General features: G+C 39.4%; 1 protein-coding gene across 1 annotated transcript in view; it reads left to right on the forward strand.

Moving 5' to 3' along the window:
- ATP10A (ATPase phospholipid transporting 10A (putative)) overlaps positions 1-21,732 on the forward strand; it is a 172,479-nt gene that overhangs the window by 54,233 nt on the left and 96,514 nt on the right. Inside the window, exon 2 of the mRNA XM_067466820.1 lies at positions 11,793-11,997. Coding sequence (XP_067322921.1) covers positions 11,793-11,997 — 205 coding nt within the window. The remainder of the gene's footprint in view (positions 1-11,792; positions 11,998-21,732) is intronic.

Consider the following 21,732-nt stretch of genomic DNA (forward strand, 5'->3'; position numbering starts at 1 on the left):
TCAAATATTGACTTAAGATAGAGCCAGCCCGAAAGTGTTCTAAGTCATCTGTTAAATTTCTCTTCCACCAAACTCTTTGCTTCCCAACCTCAAGAACGGACAGGTAAGCTTTACTGCTCATTATTTTCATTTTAAATTATGATTATTTTATTTCTCCTTATGGCCACCACAGATTGTCATACATTGCCAACTCAAAGGCATATACACAAAGCCATACTAACCATTCATCCTTTTCTTCTCTACCTTCCAGTTAGTGTCCTAGCAGTTTTTAATGCTGATTTGTCCTCAATTAGCTCTAAAGCCAAAGGTAACCCTGCTGGAGGGGAGAAACAGCTTCTGTAGGTCATTTTGCAGAGAAGCATTCGCAGGAAGGATTAAGTCCTGTACTTTCTTCTCTTACTCACAGATTTTTCCCTACAAATTCCCTCCCTCCACCCTGGTGTTCACATTATCTTAGCATAGCTGATTTTGAGTGCCTGCATTTGCTGAGGTGATGTGTAGTTCCACCTTATAATAAATACTTGTCTTTTTTTTCACCAACCCCTCCCCCCCTCCCCCCAAGTAACATTTTAGTGTGAAAAATAGCTTTAGACTTTCAACTGTTCTTGGTGCTAGAATTTAGCTTGAAACTATTTACTTTCCTGCACATTAGTATTTGTGTGATTTCTGGGCAAGTGGTGATCCATAAAGTTAAGAATGGGCACCAGAGCCCTAGGGCAGCAGTTAAATTTGGAGGAGAGGAATCACACATACATTTTTTAAAGTCACTGTTACTGTATATTTACAGGGAAAAATATTTAGGTGGCAATTCTTTCATGTCTTCTTAGGAGTGGGTAGTCATACTTCCAGAAGGTTGTAAAATTTAAGTCTTAAATGCATAACCCAAGCTTCTAGAAAAGAGCAGGGATATGACCATGCTATTGTAGTTACCTGTCTGTTTGTCCATATAGCTGTCTTTAATCTGCTTCATTGTTGCTTATGCGAGACAGTATCACAGAAATAGTGTGACCATGGCTAAATCTTTGCTTATACTCTCAACTGCAGTAGGCCCATTGAAGAAATTGGGGCTATCATCAACATTGAATGAGTTGATTCAGTGGGTGTACACAGGGTTGAGTGAAACATTGAAGAGACACCCTTCAGGGAAAACCCTTCTCTTACTTTTTAAAACTTCAACTGCAAAATATGTTTCAAAATTATTTGCTTGTGTAAAGCACCTGAAAAAGGAGTATCCACAGATTCTGCAAGCATGAATCCAACAATCCACAGCTTGAAAGTGTTTTAAGAATTCCCAACACAAAACTTTTTTACTATTTTATATAAGGGGCATCACTTTATAATATCGTATATAAACAAACCCCAACAGATACCAAGGACCCACAGTACAGCTGGATTTAAATAGAAAAAGAAGCTGCTTAGAACAGATCTCAACAGAAACACTGGAATTGCCAAGAGTGGGATGGACAAGTGGATCAAAGGGGTTAAGGACTAGTGATCATTCTGTCCCATTGTGTCAATTTTACATGCAGTGGGATTTAGGAATGAGTTCTGCATGGAGAATATGCATTGTTATGATGTATGCTTGCATAGGCATCCCTACTCTTTGCTGTACTAACCATGCATCACAAAAAGGACAGAAGGAGGAAAATTATATATGATATACTATAGCCCTAGAACAGATTTATGCTATATACATGTGGGACCACGTTTGCAAATTATATTGACTTACTTTACTTTTTAGTTGCTTTCATCCCTTTGTATTCATGGATAATGTATGCAAAATTCAACCATCCACATATTGAAAATATTAAAAAATCCCAAAAGCCACCGTGAACTTGTGATTCTATATATGGGATACCATTATAGGTGTATTATACCAGGTGTCTTCAAGCTTTTTAAGCAGAGGGCCAGTTCACGGTCCCTCAGGCTGTTGTGGGAAGCATACTATAGTTTAAAAAATAAACAAAATTCTATGTGCATTCAGCATATCTTACTTGTAATGCAAAAAACATGAAAGAACAATACAATATTTAAAATGGGAAGTGTGAGCCTGCTTTTGGCTGATGAGTTAGTCAAGTTTATCAGGATTGTTGTTGTAATTTCAGACTTAGTGTGACTCTAAGTCTAAAGTTTAGGGTGGGGGTCAGGTAAATGATCTTGGAGGGCTGCAGGCCTCAGTTTGAAGACTACTACCCTATTGTATATAATAGGACTTGAGATCCACATATGTTGGTAGCCATGGAGATTCTGCACCCAATCTCCAGTGGCCGCTGATTCCCCATTGTACACTGATATCCAACTTTTCCTCCAATGAGCTTATGGTGGCATGTATGGTTCTTGTTCTCCTTAATTTATTCTGACAACAACCCTTTCAGGTAGCTCTCTTTCTCTCACACTCCTCTCCACCATCTCTCTCTCTCTCTCTCTCTCACTCACTCACACACACACACACACACACACACACACAGTGGAGATAGTGCCGGTCTCAATCATCGAGTTTAATGGTCGAGTCAGAACTAGAGATTGGCTTCCATGTTCTAATCCCACAATACACTAATCACTACACAACAATGACAATGCCATGTGCATTCATGCTTAGAAAGAATAGTCCTCATTGAATATGGGTAGTCTTTTGAGTATACAAACATAGTATTGTCTGATAAGGGAGTTTTTGTGACCTGAGTTGTGCTAGTCCCTTCAATTTGAAGTTTAACTACCTAAGTTAAACTGAGTACTGTGATTAAGAACCTACCCATACTCTAAAAATATGTTTGATCTGACTATAATTATCAATAGATCTGTGACTCACTATGGAAATGTTTCTTCTGATTAAACAAGACTTACATCACCAGAAAGCTAGAAAGATGTTATCATTAGGTGGTCTGAAATCAACCACACATTATTTTGCTGGAAAAGAGCTGTAAGTGTGACTATTCAAGTGTTCCTTGTAAATGTCTAAGCAACATATCCTTACCATTGGCTGGCACCTGAAAAGTAGGGTGTGAGGGAGGATTTTACAAGTGTTTCTCTAAAGAAAAAAGATATGTTCAAGGATAACACCAAGATTATTTTAATGTGTTCTGCTACAAAAAATGCTAGACATTGCTTTGGGTGAAAAGTGTTTTATTTTCAGAAAATATATTTATATCTTTTGCAGTACACTACATATTTTCCTTTTTCAAGGGCGATTCTTTTAGCTTTTTGAGTTTCTTGGCAGACAAAAAAATTCTTCCAGACATTTTTGTGAGAGCAAGCAATTGTGATATTTCATCCAAGGCAAGATAGTTGGTTTTGTAAATTGTATTAATACCCTGAAAAATAATCAGAAAGACAGCAAAAGCTTTACTTTAAAATTCTAACAAACTGAGTCACACAATTTTCCTGGATGAGAATCTACAGAGCAACTTGAAGACAGCTGGCTTTACAAAAGGAAAAATTAGCAGTTTCAAAAACTCAAAAGGCGTTTGACAATGTGTTTAAGCCTTATTGTTCCTACTCACAATTTATTCACTGGATAGCTTAAATGCAAATTAATAATGTATTAATTATTATCCTTTCCAACTGTTAAAATACCAAAATCTTTCCAAACAATGGAAAGGGACTTCTTTAAAGGTACTCTCATTTTCATAGTGATGCAAGAAAAAGGCTCCATAACTTTGGTCTTAAGTAGTGAATTCGGTCATTTAATAAACATTTCATTTTGCAAGTCATTTTCTGATATGGGATAGAGTTAGACTTTATTAGTGAAAATTCATTTGAAGCTTCTTACAGTTTATGGTGATCTGAGGTAATTCACTTAGCATATTGTAAATAGTATAGATTCCTGGTTGGAGTAAAATCAATTCATTTGAAATGTGATCCTGGAGAAGAGTTCTATGACACCACAAACTGCTAAAAAGACAAATAAATGGGTCATAGAGCAAATCAATCCTAAAGTCTCCCTAGAAACTAAAATCACTAAACAGTCTGCCATACTTTGTTCTACACTGCCATATAATATCTAGATTATCTGCTTTGATAATCCCAATTATATGACAGTGTAGAAGGGGCCTAGGAAAGTCAGGAATTCTCGGTAATTTAGAAGGCAGTAAGGAAGGAGGAAGACCATATTATAGATGGATAGAACCAATCAAAAACAGTCCTAGTTTACAAGACTGGAGCAGGGCTGTTGAGAGTAGGGGATTGGAGGTCTCTCAGAACCCTTCTACAAAGCCATATAATCTGGATTATCACATCAGATAATCCAGACTGTCAGATTTGAACTGGATTATATGAGTCTACACTGGCATATAATCCACTTCAAAGCAGATAATCTTGATTTTATATGGCAGTATAGAAGGGACCTCATTCATAGGGTAGCCCTAAATTAAAGTTGCCTTGACAGCAGTTAACAACAACAAATGCAGGGCTGAACAAGTCTCAGTCCTTCTATTTGACCTAAGCAGTGCTTTCCTCCTCTCCACCTCACCCTGGCCTGCTCTCACCACAAGCTTGGACTCTAAAACTATTTTTGTATCCAGGGTTTTATCATAGTAGTTTTGAAAAATATTACTCATGCATTATTTTGGATGGCTCTGATCACCTACAGCCTATAGATGAATAATGCAATCCTTACATGTGCACTGTAACATTAAAAGCAGAGATTTAAAGAATCTCGGTTGCACCAATGTTTGCTGTTTTCAAGTGCAGGCAATTTTAGAAGTTGAATTAGGAAAGGATAAAATGATAGATTCATTAAGTGTGAAAATAATGTGTGAAAATTTTGTTAAAGTTGATATTTTCTGGTAGGATGTTTTGATTCATCAAGGCACTATTTCATGTTGGAGACAATAACATTTGTGAGCACAGTAAGTACTGTTTTTAGGGAATACTATCTCAAAAGGGTGACAGTCAAGCTGCAGATATGACCGAATGACATTACATTATTTGACTTTCAGTCCCAGCATACTCCCAAGTTGCACTGAAGTATCTAGGGTATCCCAAAGAGGTTTCCCAATCCTCTGATGTTAGTTTCTCAGGTGTAGAGAGGGCTATGGGGGGAATGACCAGTCTTGACTGAAACAATAGAATCTAGTAGATCTTGGTCATAAACTTAGAAATAAGTCCAGTTTATTTGCATGGAGCATACTTCCAAATGAATGAGTTTATGATTGCAGCCTTTATTACATAGCTGTTTCATAGGCCTTTCCCACATTAGTTGATATGATCTGATTTAAGTTTAAGCTTCAAACTGTTTCCAATATGACCTTTATTGTTGTTATCTGTAGTACACATCTCCCCCCCCCTTTTTTTCTTTTCTTTTTTTTTATTCTTTAGCAGTTGCTTTTCTGGCTGCATCTTTCATTTCTGAAGGCTGCCTCTAGTGCCACTATTTATCTCCCTTGGGTAGCAGAACAAAGCATTTGACATCTTTTGAAACAAAGGTAATGTTCCTTCCAAAGCCACCAAACAGACAGCAGTTGGGGTGGGGTTCAGGAACTAACTTCTGCTTTGATTCTGAAAGTTACCAGAGTGTGCTACGTGCCATTTGAGACCTGCTGAGTGTGTGCCTCCACTGTTCTATTGAATGCATTCCCAAAGAACCAAATAGATTGTTGTGGAAATTGCTAAGATAAGATATTCAGATCTTTTCCCCTCCATCCATCCATCCATCCATGAAATGGTGAGATAAGCAAAGCTTAAAACTGATCAGAAAAACTGTTCAAAGCCTAAGATCGGAAGCTCATCATTTATTGTTTTTAAAGAAAGTCCTTTTTAAGCTCAAATCTACAGAGAAAATCTGAGAAATATGAATTTAGAAAGTGGTCTTGAAAATGTCTTAGATCTGAGGAATGTGTACATCCATGAGGAAATCTTCCCTTCCCAACATATGAAGCAAGCTGGTAGAAATAGCCTCACAACAGAAACAGTTGGGTCACTCATCCAGGACAGAAAGTAATGTCTAGAATATTCTTTTTTTTCTCTGTAGCCCTTTGCTTTTTTGTGTGTAGGAATAGCTTCTTAAGTGTTCAGTGTGGATAAAGAGAAAAGCACAGGGAAAGCAAAGCTAATGACTTCCACAAATGATAAATAAAGAGCATACAATGTTCCCTCGATCCTTCGCGGTTTGCTTACTGCAGACTCACTGTTTCACATTTTTCCCTGCATGGCCCTCCTCCTCCTCACCTTCCATCCTTCCCTCTCTCTCTCTCTCTCTCTCTCTCTCACTTCACGTCCTCTCTTTCCTTTCCCCTCCCTTCCTTCCTCCCTCAGGCACCCATGCCTCCCTCCCCTGGCAAGAGGGACACTTTCACCGCGCGGCCCTCCTCCTCCTTGCCTTCCATCCCTCCTTGCCTTCCTCCCTCCACCACTTTTCCTCCTGAGGCAGTGGGAGAAATAAGAGGGGGAGGAGGAAGAAGATGATGCTGGGGCTGGGGAGGAAATGGAGGGATCTACCGGAGCCACTGCCCCTAAGCCTGGTGGGGGCAAAAACGTCTGGAGCAAAGAACTGGCCAGGCTGCACTGGGCTGCCACTGAGACAGAAGCAGCACGAGCCAAGCAAGAGGGCAAGAGAAGAGAAAGCGATGGAGGAAATTCCTTCCTCCACTGCTTTTCCTCCTCTTGTCCCTCTCGCTTGGCTCATGCTGCTTCTGCAGGAGCTGCCGCACTTCAGGTCTCCTCCAGTGGCGGGTGGCATGGGTGCCCGAGGGAGGTAGGAAGGGAGGGGAAGGAGGAGAGAAAAGAGAAGGTGAAGTGAGAGAGAAGGGGGAGGAAGCATCCCTACTTCGCGGTATTTCACTTATCGTGGGTGGTCCTGGAACTGTACTTTGAAGAGTAAAGGTTGATTTAAATGTGATGCTGTGTGGTAAATGGATGCTAGGTTAGGAATTATGTTTGTGTTTTTAGAATAGTTAATAAGAGGCACCACACACACACACACACACACACACACACTCCATTGGGATGAACAAGAGCCAAGGAACAGAAATCTAATCTTTTTCTCCCCTGTCCTCATCCCAATTAAAATGCTACTAAGCTTCCATTGACAGCAGTGCTTACTTTATTCCAGATCTCCTAGTTAATGTAAGAGAGACTTTTCTTTGGCCCATCCAAAGTCCCATTGGTCCCCATTATTAACCCCCATTAGCCAAAAAGATCAGACTGCTGTGATCTGTAATGGCTGTCCCGTGCTAGACTTGTTTTCATGAATTTGGCAACTGAATCTGCCAAATCATTTTAATTTGGTATGCAAAAATGAAATCTTGCACACCCCTAGAAAATGAGAAAAATAATGGTTTTATTATTATTATTATTATTATTATTATTATTATTATTATTATGGAAGAGTATTTTCAAGCTTCTGATGGTTGAACCTGTGGATGCAAAATCCATGGTTTGGAAAGCAATAGAGATACCAGTAGTGTGATGACCTCAGAGAATAGGGGATATATGTATAGATAAGTGCTAATATCTCACATGATTCTATTCTCTCCTCCCTTCAACTCCCACAGTGTATGTGAGTGTTGCCAATATTTCACGTAAACCATTGTTTTCTAAAGGAAAGGCTGTCCTTTTTGCTTCACAAGGTGAGGGGAAAAAAAACAAATTATGTTAAACCAGCACATAATGTCATCCAACCCCGCATTTTCTTTCCTATGTCACACAGCCTGATTTATTCAGGAGACTTGGAAACCCAGATTGAAAACCTGAAGCCCAAATAACACTTTTTCTGGTTAGCTTTATCTGTTGTCCTGCATTCTATTTCCATCATAGTCAACCACATATCTATGGGAAGCCCACAGGCAGGACCATTAGTACCCAATATCCTTATACTTTTGAGGAGAACTGCTTCTACCAGCTGTTGTTTTTCTAATTAATTGGCATTCAGAAGCAAATTACCTCTGATTCTGAAAATCCTATAAAGCAAACATGTCTCATGTCCATTAACATCCTAGTCAAGCTATACCTAAGTGTCTGTCGTTTCCTGCACTATTCCTTCCCTCTGATGTAGCTCCCCTTCCACATATACAAGCACACATTTTATATCCTTTTCATTTTTATCAAGAAGATTTCTCTTCTTTGAAAATCTCTCCCTTGGGTGTTGTCTTTTTCCTCTGATAAGGAAGTCATGAAAGAGATCCTTAAATCCAAGATAACAAGTGTGGCCCACATTTCTCCTTATTCCACTCAAGTCCTACGTTCAGCAAATAGTACCATAAACTGGTGCACTAACAAAAATGCAAACCTAACGGTAATTTCTGGTCTCTGTTTCAATTAAGAGAGAAAGAGTGACATCATCATCCAAAGTTCTGGAAAAGAATTGACATGTGATGATACTTGAACACTGTTAAAATACAAAAAGTGTGAACACTGTGCAGAGACTATGAATTACTTAACAGATGTGAAGAGAACTTAAAAGACCTAAGAATATCATTTTCCCATACTAGCTCTGCGTCTGCATTTTTAGCAGAATACTCACAGTGACTCTGGCTTTGTGATTTATACTCAAGTGCGTTTTTGATAGTATATTTTTGGCTGCAAGATTTCCATTTCGCATTCTGAGCGCTTCTCATTTTCTCCTTATAAGGAATAATATTAATTCATACTTGTTACGGAAAGAGTAGGAATGCTGCTGTTTTGTACTGAGACAGATAGATAGATAGATAGATAGATAGATAGATAGCCAACTTCTTAGGAAAGTCTCTTAGGTATTTCACAAGGATGTTAGCTGCAATTTTGCTTGTTATGTGGCTGAAAATGCCCATAGTTGTTTTTTTGTACCCACATCTTTCTAAATGTTTTTGAGTCTGTCTGTCTGGATTTACCACAAGCTAAACAAGTAGCAAGAGTTGCACCTCTGGCTAGACTCCATCATGACTCCTGTCCTGGATAATTATATGATACTGGCATTCATCTTTGTTAACTGACTGGATGGCTCTTCTCAGACACTGGTACTGCTGAGAGATGGAAGGTCTTGGGATCCAGTCATCTATTTCATTCCCTTCCAACATATTTAACTCCATTTCCGTCATTCCAAGTCAGCATGCTGTCTAGAGATTATGGGTGTTGTGATTAGGCACATCTGGAGGGCAGCAAGTTGAGGGAAACTGTTCTGTTCTTTACACTGACAAAGACTGACAAATGTATCGTGCCATAAGATTTTATCAACCAAAGCATGCTTCATCAGATGTATGGAATGTGATCTTGAGCTGACAGGGATGTAAACATACTCTCACGGAGGAGATAAATGTAAACATTAGAGGAGAATGAAATGCAAGGAGCTGAGTTCAAACTTCAGAAGTGTGAAAAATAGTTAGAGTGACCATTCACAAACTAGAGTTAATACACACCCTGCCAATGATACATTATTTAATACTTGTACTGTGATGAAGATAGGGAGTCTGAATTCAAATGATAAAATTTCTTAATTAAGTATTTTCATGTTGGTAGCGTCACTTCTGAGGGAAAAAAATATAGTGAATTATTTCTGTAATCCTAACTTCACTACTGCAGTCTTCTAAAGACCAACTTCATTGTGCAATCAGCTCTTTTCCCACAGATTCTGAATCCAGCCATCCACAGCTTAAAAATATTCAAACATACTTCCAAAAAGCAATTTTTGATTTGCCATTATATATAAGGGACAGAGTTTTATTATGCCGTTGTACATAATATAATTGAATATTAATGCATTTTTGTGCCAATGGGGGATCCAAATCTCAGCAGATAACGTATCTTAAGTCTGTTGAGTCATGTAGAACATATTACTAAACAAGTTTGTGTAAGATTGCAGCCCTTGATTTTTTAAAGTTAGATGCTTTATATCCTTACTATACTCTCATAATATATTGAGTATTTAATTTGTGTTGAAATGAATTCAGGATTCTGTCACCAAGTGAGCATACTCCTTCCCCAGCAAAATTTGATTAGATTTATTCATATGCATTATGGAAATAAAATTATGACGTTTGCCAGTTTTTACAAAATTGTTCTCCTGTCTGGAAGCAAATTAAACTTAATCCCATTATAATTTGAAATCTCATGTATCTAGATCTCTCATAGTTTCTGGTGTGTTCAGGAGGGTCTTATTAAGAAGTTTGAGTAATATGGATTGTTCCAGATATGTTCCACTACAACCTCCATCATCCCAGGAACTATACTGTAATATCTGAAAGGTATCAGATTGGGGGAAGCTGTCTCGTATACATCCATGAGTTACTTCAGAGGAGGTGAGAAATTGCCTTGTTCTCCAGATATTATTGAAATCCAAGTCCTAGTTATCCAAGGCAGCATAGTCTGTCAGTCTGTGTGATAGTACTGCATCTCTCAAGCAGAGTACAGTCATTCTTCCACATGCACTTGGGCTAGGGATACAGGACCTCCACAAGAGAAGGAAAAAACACATTTTTAAAAAAACAAACCTTATTTTTTATTCCAAGAGAAATCCCTCTAGGCATTTCTAGATCCTTCAATAGAACTCTGTGGTTAACATCTGCTGTATTTTGACCATAGAAGCATACTAGCAAATCGATAAAAGTATAGAGTTTTCTCTAGGAATCTAGGTCCTCCAGTGTAACTCATTTTCAGATGTTGACCTTAGAGTCATGATAAGGGTCCTAAAATTTCTAGAGGGAACATATTAATCTACTCTGCAAATAATCAAATCCACAAAAATGATACCTTTAAATGTGGAGGGCCTATTGTATTTAAATTGGCAAGACAACAACCATTTCCATGTTCCCCACAAAGTTTAGCAGATAATATATCACAATATATTCACAAATATTTGTTCATGTAATAATGTATACATTAATTGATTATTTAATTAACTAAACACAAGATATAAAAAATATAAAATGGTTGTGGAGCACTTTATGCAAGAGAAGTGGGATAAAATAGCAAAGCAGATAGGAACTCTGCAGACATGAAAATTAGTAATGAGCGTCAGTATGCAAATGTTAACTCTCGCATAGCTATTGGAGAAAAAATGATGGGAGTTTTAAGTCTTATCATCTGGTGGGCTACATTGTCCATATTGCTGCTATATGGCCACAACGCTTGGGCTCTTTCTGGGCTCTTTCTGTTTAGAAATAAGTTCAGTTCCTTGGATACTGAATCCTCTGGCTCAGCATATTCCACACTTTTGTTTGAAACTGAGAATATATAAGGATTCTGAACATATTTCCCCCAGTTCTTATTACAAAGAGAAGTCATAAATGCAGTTTGCTGAAAATATATTTCTTGGTCCCTGGCATCTTTTTCATAAATCATTCTCTCCTATGTACTTTCACAGAAATATGTGCACATAAATCAGTTGTGAAAGCCTGCATCCTCCACATCATACTGCACTATTATAGCAGTCCTGGCCCTAAATATTTTCATTCTAGGTTCCCTGACCCATCATCCCCAGCCCTTGCCTATGGTTTCTGTTTCTTATTTCCTGCCCCTTCTCTCTTATTCCTCTATCTGTACATTCACTCCATCCACTTTTTATCTGTTCTGTCTCATTGTGGACAACTAGGTGTCCTTGTTCCCCACAAAATTTGTTTTTAATACCATTACAGAATTTTAGACGTAGCCTAAGTAGCCACTCTCCATTCTCATGAAACTGAATTGTGAGCCTTCTGTTCTTGACAACTTCATTCCTTGAGATTTGAAATTTCCAGGAACCATCTGGTGTCATAGACTTGACTACCGTAATTGCACCGCAGCACAGATGGTGGCCTGTCCTGCAACATTTTGTAAGAATCAGTCTCAGGAATGTTTATTGGAAAATATTTCTGATCTATTTCATGTTAACATTTTTTTCCTAGGATTGAAAGAAAATACATCACAAGATACTGGAAAGAAGTGAAAGTTGGAGACTTCATCCAGCTGCGTTGCAATGAAATCATTCCTGCTGATATATTGCTGCTTTCTTCGAGTGACCCTGATGGCCTGTGTCACATAGAGACGGCTAATCTGGATGGGGAAACCAACTTGAAACAGAGACAAGTTGTGCGAGGATTTTTGGAGCTGGTACGTTAATGTGTCTTAATAGGTGTGTTTGAAAAATATGAAGGACCTCATGGGGGGGGGGTTAGGGAAAACAACCCTGGGCTCCACTTTTCAACCTTATTTTATGGCTATGCCCCTTTTGTAAAGCCTTGGCATCACGAAAATGGGAGGTGTGGTCCTGCAGAAATTTGGTCATAATGAGCGGTGCCCATGATATATGTAAGCCTTGCACTATTTTCTTTCTTTTTAGCACAGTTTTTATTCTTCTCCCTGTCTGATGAGGGGATCACTACATAGTGATTGCTCTGACCCCTTTCCTTCCATTACAGAGGAAGGAGGAGGTGGGTGTGGGATGACTTGAATCACCCCACAACTTTCCTCTCCCGGCCATAACTGGAGTGGGGGGAGGGAAGAGGCAAAACATTTGATTAAGTCAGAAGTCTGTGTTTGTTGAAGGTATACCATCCACACACCCAGAATCAATGTGAGTAAAATAGCATTGGCCTCTTGTAGAAAAACAAACACTTCAGATTCATAATCCCCATGATGGCTATCACTGAGCTTATAGTATTGGGGAGGTAGGAGGTTGCAGGAGCATAGAAGGGTGCACCAGATTCCTCAGTAGAGCTGCATTCCACCAAAAGAAATCAAAAATTGCTTTTGTTTCTAAAATGCCTATAAACACTATCTAGGAGGCACCACAGCATTTTGCAATTTTAAAAAAATTATCCTAGATCTATTCTGGGCTTGTGAGATACCTTTTTAGCAATGGTGACATGCCAGTGCAATTTTTGGGCAATGCAGAGGTGCAAATTGGCTTTTACATCTCCACTCATCTTCCATCTCTTTATAGAAAAACAGGATGTGCAGTACAATAATCTGCATACTTATTTAAACCCAGTCTTATTCACATGTAAGGGGGAGTTCAACAGCATTGGGAGGATCACAAACTGCCTTGATTTTATAGTGTGGAAGAACAATTTGGTTTCTGAAGAGCTGAATCACTAAGTCAAGTGGGGAGGATGCAGTATCAAAAGGCCAGAACTCAATCAATATTTTGAAACAGCAGAGATGCAAGTTCAGAGCCTCCTTTTGATGCATTTGGGCCATCTCACCCAAACCTGCTTCATAGATTTGTTGTGATGATACACTGAAAGAAGTGGAAAGAACCTTCTCCGTTACTTTGAGCTCAAGGAGATTAAGCTGGATTCATAAATAAGTTATAGAGTTTGGAAACATCTGTGTTGTTTTTGTTTTAATATAACTCCTCGACTGGCCATGGTGACCAGGGGATTTTGGGAGATATAGTCCAAATAGTAACATTTCCAAGCCATGAATATTTTTTTACAAAAAAAGACTATTATTATTATTATTATTATTATTATTATTATTATTATTATCTTTATTTGTACCCCGCTAGCATCTCCCGAATGACTCGATGTGGCTTACAAAGGCCAAGGCCTCAAAACACAACATAACAATACAAAACCTAAAGCAGATTAAAAACAATTAAAGCAATATTAAACAACAAACAATAAACAATACACCAAGACACAGTAAAACTGGGCCGGGCCAGAGTAATGGGTACAGAATTAAAAGTGCTGATGTGACAGGTGATATATAAGGATTATAGGGTAAGTGCAGTGTGCAGTGTGCGGCAATCTTAATTCTAATAAAGTGCTTCTGGGACTTGTTATTAGAGTTTTCCTATTCTGGAAAGGTGCTTTTATGCCAGGGGGCCATCAAAACTAAGTCTCTGCTAATCCTAGGTGTAGGAGGAAGAAAGAGGATGATTTATCAGTTTTCAGTCTTGCCAAACTTCAACTGGCTTACTAGAACAATAGATCGTATCTAGAGATAAAGCATAGTTTACCAGTTGATCCAGTAATATTCATGACATGGCTAAGATCTCTTGTCATCTGATCAGAGTTTCAATTTTGTGTCTCTTTGGACTAAAATTCCCATAATTTGAAAAGTAACATTGACTTTTGCCAGAACAGTTATAAAGATTCATTTTTAATCAGGAGATAGAATAAGTTTGGTACATAATAATCCAATTAATTTGATGAGATTTGATTTTAACTTTGAATCAGAGATTGGGATGAAAGATTTTTAAATTATTTGATGTTAATAAATAATGAAGATGCAGACTGTGGCCAGGAAATCAGAAGACGTTTACTTCTTGGGAGGAGAGCAATGTCCAATCTCGATAAAATAGTAAAGAGTAAAGCCATCACCCTGGCAACAAAGATCCGCATAGTCAAAGCAATGGTATTCCCTGTAGTAACCTATGGATGTGAGAGCTGGACCTTAGGGAAGGCTGAGCGAAGGAAGATAGATGCTTTTGAACTGTGGTGCTGGAGGAAAATTCTGAGAGTGCCTTGGACTGTGAGAAGATCCAACCAGTCCATCCTCCAGGAAATAAAGCCCAGCTGCTCATTGGAGGGAAGGATACTAGAGACAAAGTTGAAGTACTTTGGCCACATCATGAGGAGACAGCAAAGCCTAGAGAAGACAATTATGCTGAGAAAGGTGGAAGGTAAAAGGAAGAGGGGCCGACCAAGGGCAAGATGGATGGATGGCATCCTTGAAGTGACTGGACTGACCTTGAAGGAGCTGGGTGGGGGGGTGACGGCCGACAGGGAGCTCTGGCGTGGGCTGGTCCATGAGGTCACGAAGAGTCAGAGATGATTGAATGAATGAACAACAACAAATAAATAATGTGGTTAGAGAAATGGGGAATTAATTAATTAGGCATTTAAAGCAGTGTGTAGTAAATACTATCTGTACCAATACCAGATGCACTCATCAATAAAACAGTGGCTAGTCATGTAGTAGTTTCTGGCAAATGCAGACTAAAGAAATTATTTCAAGTTAAAATTATTAAAGATAAAAACTAATGGCTTATTGCCAACAATTTAGGGGGAGGGGTTAAATAGTGATGATGTAAGTATGTTAAGAAGGAGACGTGTAGGATAGATTATTGTTGCTGTTGTTGTTGGTAGATAAAGGAATCCATTCATTTAGTTGGCCATCTTGAAGTTTCCCTTTCTATTTGTATCCCTGAAGAATGAGGCAAAGTTAGGTAGCAACCACATCAGCCTAATACAGAGCTCATGTTTGGTACTAGTATGAAGTCCTCACCACCACCACCACCAATATATTTCTTCTGAATAGGAATTTTCTATCCCAAAATATTTTACATATTACAAACACTGAAGCATTTATACCAGATGATCAGCACCACAACACAACAAATCAACCTCTGTACATGGCATTGGTCGACCTTGCAAAGGCATTCGACACAGTGAATCGCAGCGCTCTCTGGACCATCCTCCAAAAAATCGGGTGCCCTGACAAATATGTAAACATTCTGCGGCTCCTCCATGATGACATGATGGCAACTGTTTTGGACAGCAATGGCTCCCACAGTGACCCATTTAAGGTGGAATTTGGTGTCAAATAGGGATGTGTTTTTGCCCGAACTTTATTCTCCATCTTCATTGCTATGATACTTCACCTTGTTGATGGGAAGCTTCCCACCGGAGTGGAAATCATCTATCGGACAGATGGCAAGCTATTCAACCTCAGCAGACTGAAAGCCAAAACCAAGGTCACAACAACATCTGTTATAGAACTCCAGTATGCTGATGACAACATCGTCTGTGCGCATTCAGAAGAAGATCTACAAGCCACTCTAAACATCTTCGCAGAAGCATACGAGAAGCTCGGTCTGTCACTGAACATCGAAAAAACCAAGGTGCTGTTCCAGCAGACACCAGCCAACCCCTCTCCAATGCCAGCGATACAGCTTAATGGTGTAACATTAGAAAATGTTGATCATTTCCGCTACCTTGGCAGCCACCTCTCCACCAAAGTCAACATCGACACCGAAATACAACACCACCTGAGCTCTGCGAGCGCAGCATTTTTCCGAATGAGGCAGAGACTGTTTGAGGACCGGGACATCCATAGGGATACCAAGGTGCTTGTCTATAAAGCTATTGTCCTCCCAACCCTGCTATATGCCTGTGAGACGTGGACTGTCTACAGATGTCACATACAACTCCTAGAATGATTCCATCAGTGCTGCCTCCGGAAAATCCTGCAAATCTCTTGGGAAGACAGGCGGACAAACGTCAGCGTGCTGGAAGAAGCAAAGACCACCAGCATTGAAGCGTTGGTCCTCCGCCATCAACTCCGCTGGCCCGACCACGTTGTCCGGATGCCCGACCACCATCTCCCAAAGCAGTTGCTCTACTCTGAACTGAAGAACGGAAAACAGAATGTTGGTGGACAGGAAAAGAGATTTAAAGATGGGCTCAAAGCCAATCTTAAAAACTCTGGCATAGACACTGAGAACTGGGAAGCCCTGGCCCTTGACCACTCCAGCTGGAGGTCAGCTGTGACCAGCAGTGCTGCAGAATTTGAAGAGGCATGAATGGAGGGCAGAAGGAAGAAGCGTGCCAAGAGGAAGGCGCGTCAAGCCAACCCCGACCGGGACCACCTTCCACCTGGAAACCAATGCCCTCACTGCAGAAGAAGATGCAGAGCAAGAATAGGGCTCCACAGCCACATACGGACCCACAAGAACCCTGGAAGACAATCCTCCTCTAAGGGATCGCCTAAGTAAGGTGGGGTATAAATAAATTATTATTATTATTATTATTATTATTATTATTATTATTAACACAACAAGATGAGTCCACAACAGATATTCTGCTGGCTGTTGAACTGGATCACATGTTGGACACTTCCCAAGTGTCTAGGACTGTGTGATGTATCAGTGAATAATGTGTGCAGATCCCAGTAAGGTGGCCTTCTGCAACTGGCAGATGGTAATTTTGTCAGCGCCGATTGTGTTTAAGTGCAGGCCAAGGTCTTTAGATACTGCACCCAGTGTGCCGATCACCACTGGGACCACCTTTACTGGTTTGTGCCAGAGTCTTTGCAGTTCGATTTTTAAATCCTCATATTGTGTCAGCTTTTCCAGTTGTTTCTCTTCAATCCTGCTGTCACCTGGGATTGCGACATCAACGATCCATACTTTGTTTTTTAACACGATTGTGAGGTCAGGAGTATTATACTCCAAAACTCTGTCTGTCTGAATCTGGAAGTCCCAGGGGAGTTTGACGTGTTCATTCTCTGTAATTTTTCCGGCTTGTGATCCCACCAGTTCTTTGTCGCAGGCAGATGGTATTTGTGGCACAAGTTCCAATGAATCATCTGAGCAACAGTGTTGTGTCTCTGCTTGTAGTCTTATCTGCGCGATCTTCTTGCAGCAGCTCAGGATGTGATCTATTGTTTCATCTGCTTCCTTGCAGAATCTACATTTGGGATCTGTTGTCGACTTTTCAATTCTGGCTTTGATGGCATTGGTTTTAATCGCTTGTTCCTGGGCTACCAGAATCAGGCCCTCTGTCTCCTTTTTCAGAGTTCCATTTGTGAGCCACAGCCATGTTTTTTCTTGGTCAATTTGGCTCACAATTTTTCCCAGGAACTGTCCTTGGAGAGCCTTCTTTTGCCAGTTTTCTCTTCTGCTCTGGATTGTGTTTTTATGGTATTCCCTCTTAGTCTTTTGCACTTTAAGCAGTTTACTACTATTGACTTCCCTCAATGTTGGTTCTTGACTGCCTTTCATGTAATCTGCCAGTGCGTGTTTCACTTCTTCTACCATTTGTTTCACTTGCAGAAGCCTTCTGCCTCCTGATTTAATAATAATAATAATAATTACTATTATTATTATTATTGGCAGTTCCAGATTATATATTCTATTAATGTATTAAAGGTCCTTCAGAATTTATATATTCAAATGCTTAAAAAACCTACCCTCAAATCAGAGCCAGCACTGAATGTCATGCCTTTTGTTTCCACTTTTTTCCACTATATAACACTAGTATTGTGCACAATAGAAGAATTGCATTATAATCTCTGCTGAACTATTTGTTATTACCATTAGGGTTGCTGCTGCTACTACTATTACTACCATTCTGTTACTGTAGATAACGTATAGGAGACAATACAATATAGGGAAGGTGAAACTGACTTGTTTCTTAGATACAGTGCCATGTATTTGTTATCCAAGTACAAATGACATGTGAAAGGGCAGGAGTCCTGTATTCCTCTTTTTAGACCTGAAATCTCATTAAGTGTAAGTGGAGTCTTAGAGAGCCTTTACACTTTGTTGATTCTTGAAGATCTTTGTTAGATTCTCCAGAACCAATCTTTCTCCTGTTCGTTGACTGCTACCAATTACTCTCTTCAGTGACAAAAATTCTCCATGTCATACCTTTCATCCCAGTGCTTCCTCACTTCTGCCTCCTTAGGTATGGAGCTCTCTCCCTTCCAATTTTCTACTGACCTTTTTCTTTGACTCACTTTAAGAAATTGTATCTCTTACTGTTCCTTCTTTGTGTGTTGTCTGACTGCTGTTTCTTCACATTTCTAGGTTAATTACTGTGGGATTATTTGGGGGTTTTTCTTTCATTTTTTCCTGATGGTGCAAAGATGCTTCTTTTTGTCCAACTCCCTGTTATTTTATTTTGTTTTTGTGAACCTGCATGCGGAGAATTGTACTTTTTTATTCTTGTGCATTGATTGTGCTTTTATAAATACTGTATTTCAGTTACTCTAAGGAGCACTTTTCCATTTTAGGAGCTCCAAAAATGGGGTCTTTCTTCCAATTAATAGCACCTAAAGCCCCTTCTACAGTGTCCTATATCCCACAATCTGATCCCAGATTATCTACTTTAAACTGGATTATATGCATCTCCACTGCCGTAAAATCTGGGATAAGCAGTAAATCTGGGATCAGATCCTGGGAAATAAGGGCAGTGCGGAAGGGGCCTTCCATTCATAGCTTATCTCCAATAGAGAAGGAGGAGGGCCCAAGCCCAAACTACTCTGCCAGTCCCCACCATTTTGTTCTCAGTCATATGGTTGGTTACCTGTGTGGCTGAACTAAGCGCAGTTCCCTGCTTCCCCTGCCTCCCCAACAAGCCCATAGAGTTAGGAAAATGGACTCACACAGACAAGATGACTTACGGATTTCTTCGCACTCCCTCCTCACTCCACAGGAAAGATTACTACAAAGCTCATTTGAAACAGAAACAATGTATTCTAAAAGTATTATAAATATATGGAGGTGTTTTTTTTCTAAATTGAAGGGGGCTTTATATTTGATGGTGCCTCAGATTAAGTGAAATAAGGCAATAAACAATTACAATTTTTAACTGATTCACTGGAGGTATAAAGGTCAATAGCACTGCATGATAGTCAAAGGATACAAAATCCCTATGTCCTTACTGGAAGATATTACCAGTTAGCTAAGTCTAGCGACCTTAATTTCAGCCCTCTTTACTAGATTGTGGGGCTTCATATTTCCTTCATAATGCTATTAGGTAGGAGCCTCTGTCTCCACCACCCTTCATTAAGGGTGTTGATTATTTGCTTTTGGTCCCTGCTGAATGGCAGTTCCCTAGATCAGGGCTCTTAAACTTTTTCCATCCATGACATGTTTAGGTATATAAAATAGGTATAAAAACAAACATTTGCTGATAATAAACCAGCATTTACAAAGCTTGCTATAGAAGCTGATTTTCCTTTTTGTGGAGTACAGCTGAAGCATTTTCTGCAGAGTCAACTATAAATAATTCATGTTGTTGCTAACAGAATTGTGTAAATAGAAACCTTTTACTGTTGCCAGTTTTTCATAGCTGCAACATTGAGCTAAGGGGACCTCATTAGGGTTGGAACAGAGGCAGCCCTAGGTAATTTTCAACGGTAAGCAAACAGTATTTTGCCCCCCCCCCCCCGCCAACCAATCACTGATATATATTTTCTGTTTGTTGTGGGAGTTCTGTGTGCCATATTTGGTTCAATTCCATCATTGATGGAGTTCAGAATGCTCTTTGATTTTAGGTGAGCTATACATCCCAGTAACTACAACACGCATATGTCAAGGTCTATTTTCCCCCAAGAGCGCCTCAAGAGCGCCCCTGGGCAAAATTAATTATACTGCAAATGCTTACTTTGCATAATGGGTTGAGCTGTCCCTGGGTTGGAACCACCAGTTTAAGTAGTACTAACCTCCAGCAGAAGCATACCATAGAATACTCTTGTAAATACTCAGATTTTCTTTTTAAAAAAACCTAATTTTGGTTGTGTAAATGGATATAGTAGCAGCCACAGCTTGAGTTTACCTACTGTGTCTACTCCCATGTATCCTCTTGAGAGCAAGCCAACGTTCTTGCCAAATGGTGAACCTGATTGGCTGGGCAGTAACACTCTGGAACAGAAATAAAGCTCAGAGACAGTCTACCCAGTTTAAAAATCATCCCCCACTTTGGTTGTTTGCAGTGGGGCAACTGTTGTTCTAAACAGACGTTTCTTCATTTTTAAACAAGGGCAGGTGAATACAGAGAATGGAAATGAAAACTGAAAAAAAGAAAACTATTAGAAAATATGGTTTCACTTCAGTAATATGTGCATACTTTCTTATTTTTTGCCAGACCTTGGGCATGTTGTTTCATCCTGGGGATACAATTGTTACAGTCCATGGCTGGCATGCTAATAAATCTAGCTTCTCTGCCAAAAATATAGCTAATTTGTACAGTCATGTCTGTAATTACTTCTCCCACATTAACATTCAACCACCCAAAGAGTTAGCGATGGCATCCATGCATAGTTTTGATTTTTTAAACTCTACTGCCAGTTTTCCGGGATATGACAAATCACAGTTGAATGTATAATGTTGTGCACAACATTGTCCTCTAGATTTACAAGAAGGAGATTAATCAAATGAAGAGGTTTGGTGGGAGTAGGAGGAGATGTATGTGTGTAATGGCAATTTAAAAAAACTGGTATTTTGAAATCAAATCAGTTTTTGCCATAAGTTTGCAATGTATCTGAAAGTTTACACAACGACCTTTAGCGCACTGAAAAATATTCTGAAAAGTAAATATTGTTATCCTTGTTCTAGATCAAAACTGAGACTGGGGAGGGGAAAATTTACTCTTTATCATCTGCATGTTTTAATTTTAAAACACCCTTTAAATAATAATAACAATAACAATAATAACTTTATACAGCTTTCTATGCACCCCCACCCCACCCCCCACCCCCAAAAAGCAGCTTTTTCTTATAACATCTATACACTTTATTTCAGGGTATAGTAGGCCATAGTAAAATAGTATCCTTTGTATGAAATGGCACATTCAAGATTTTGGAATATTTTCAAGTTGTAGGCATTTATTTATTTATTTATTTATTTACATATTTATATTCCGGCCTTCTCACCCCACAGAGGACTCAGGGCGGATTACAGTGTACACATATATGGCAAACATTCAATGCAAATTTTTGACATACAAACATATACAGATATACACAGAGGCTATTTAACTTTTTCTGGTCGCCAGGGGAGCTGTCGCTTTTCGCGTCCATCTGCGACACCGATGAAGCACTTCCGCATTCCCCGCATGCTTCCCCGCTGGAATGCTTTGCTGGAGTCTTCTTTATGGCCTCATAAATCAGTTAATTTAGCCTCCCCACACTGTAAGGTGGTACCTTATTTTCCTACTTGACAGATGCAACTGTCTTTCGGGTTGCAAAGGTCGACAACAGGCTACACACAATTGGTTGGAAATCCACTCCAACCCGGGCTGGCTTCGAACTCATGACCTTTTGGTCAGTGATCTTAATGCAGCTGACACTCAGCCAGCTGCGCCACAATCCTGGTAGTTGAATCCATAGAGG

The sequence above is a fragment of the Anolis sagrei genome, chromosome 3, assembly GCF_037176765.1.
Source record: "Anolis sagrei isolate rAnoSag1 chromosome 3, rAnoSag1.mat, whole genome shotgun sequence".
Lineage (NCBI taxonomy): Eukaryota > Metazoa > Chordata > Lepidosauria > Squamata > Dactyloidae > Anolis > Anolis sagrei.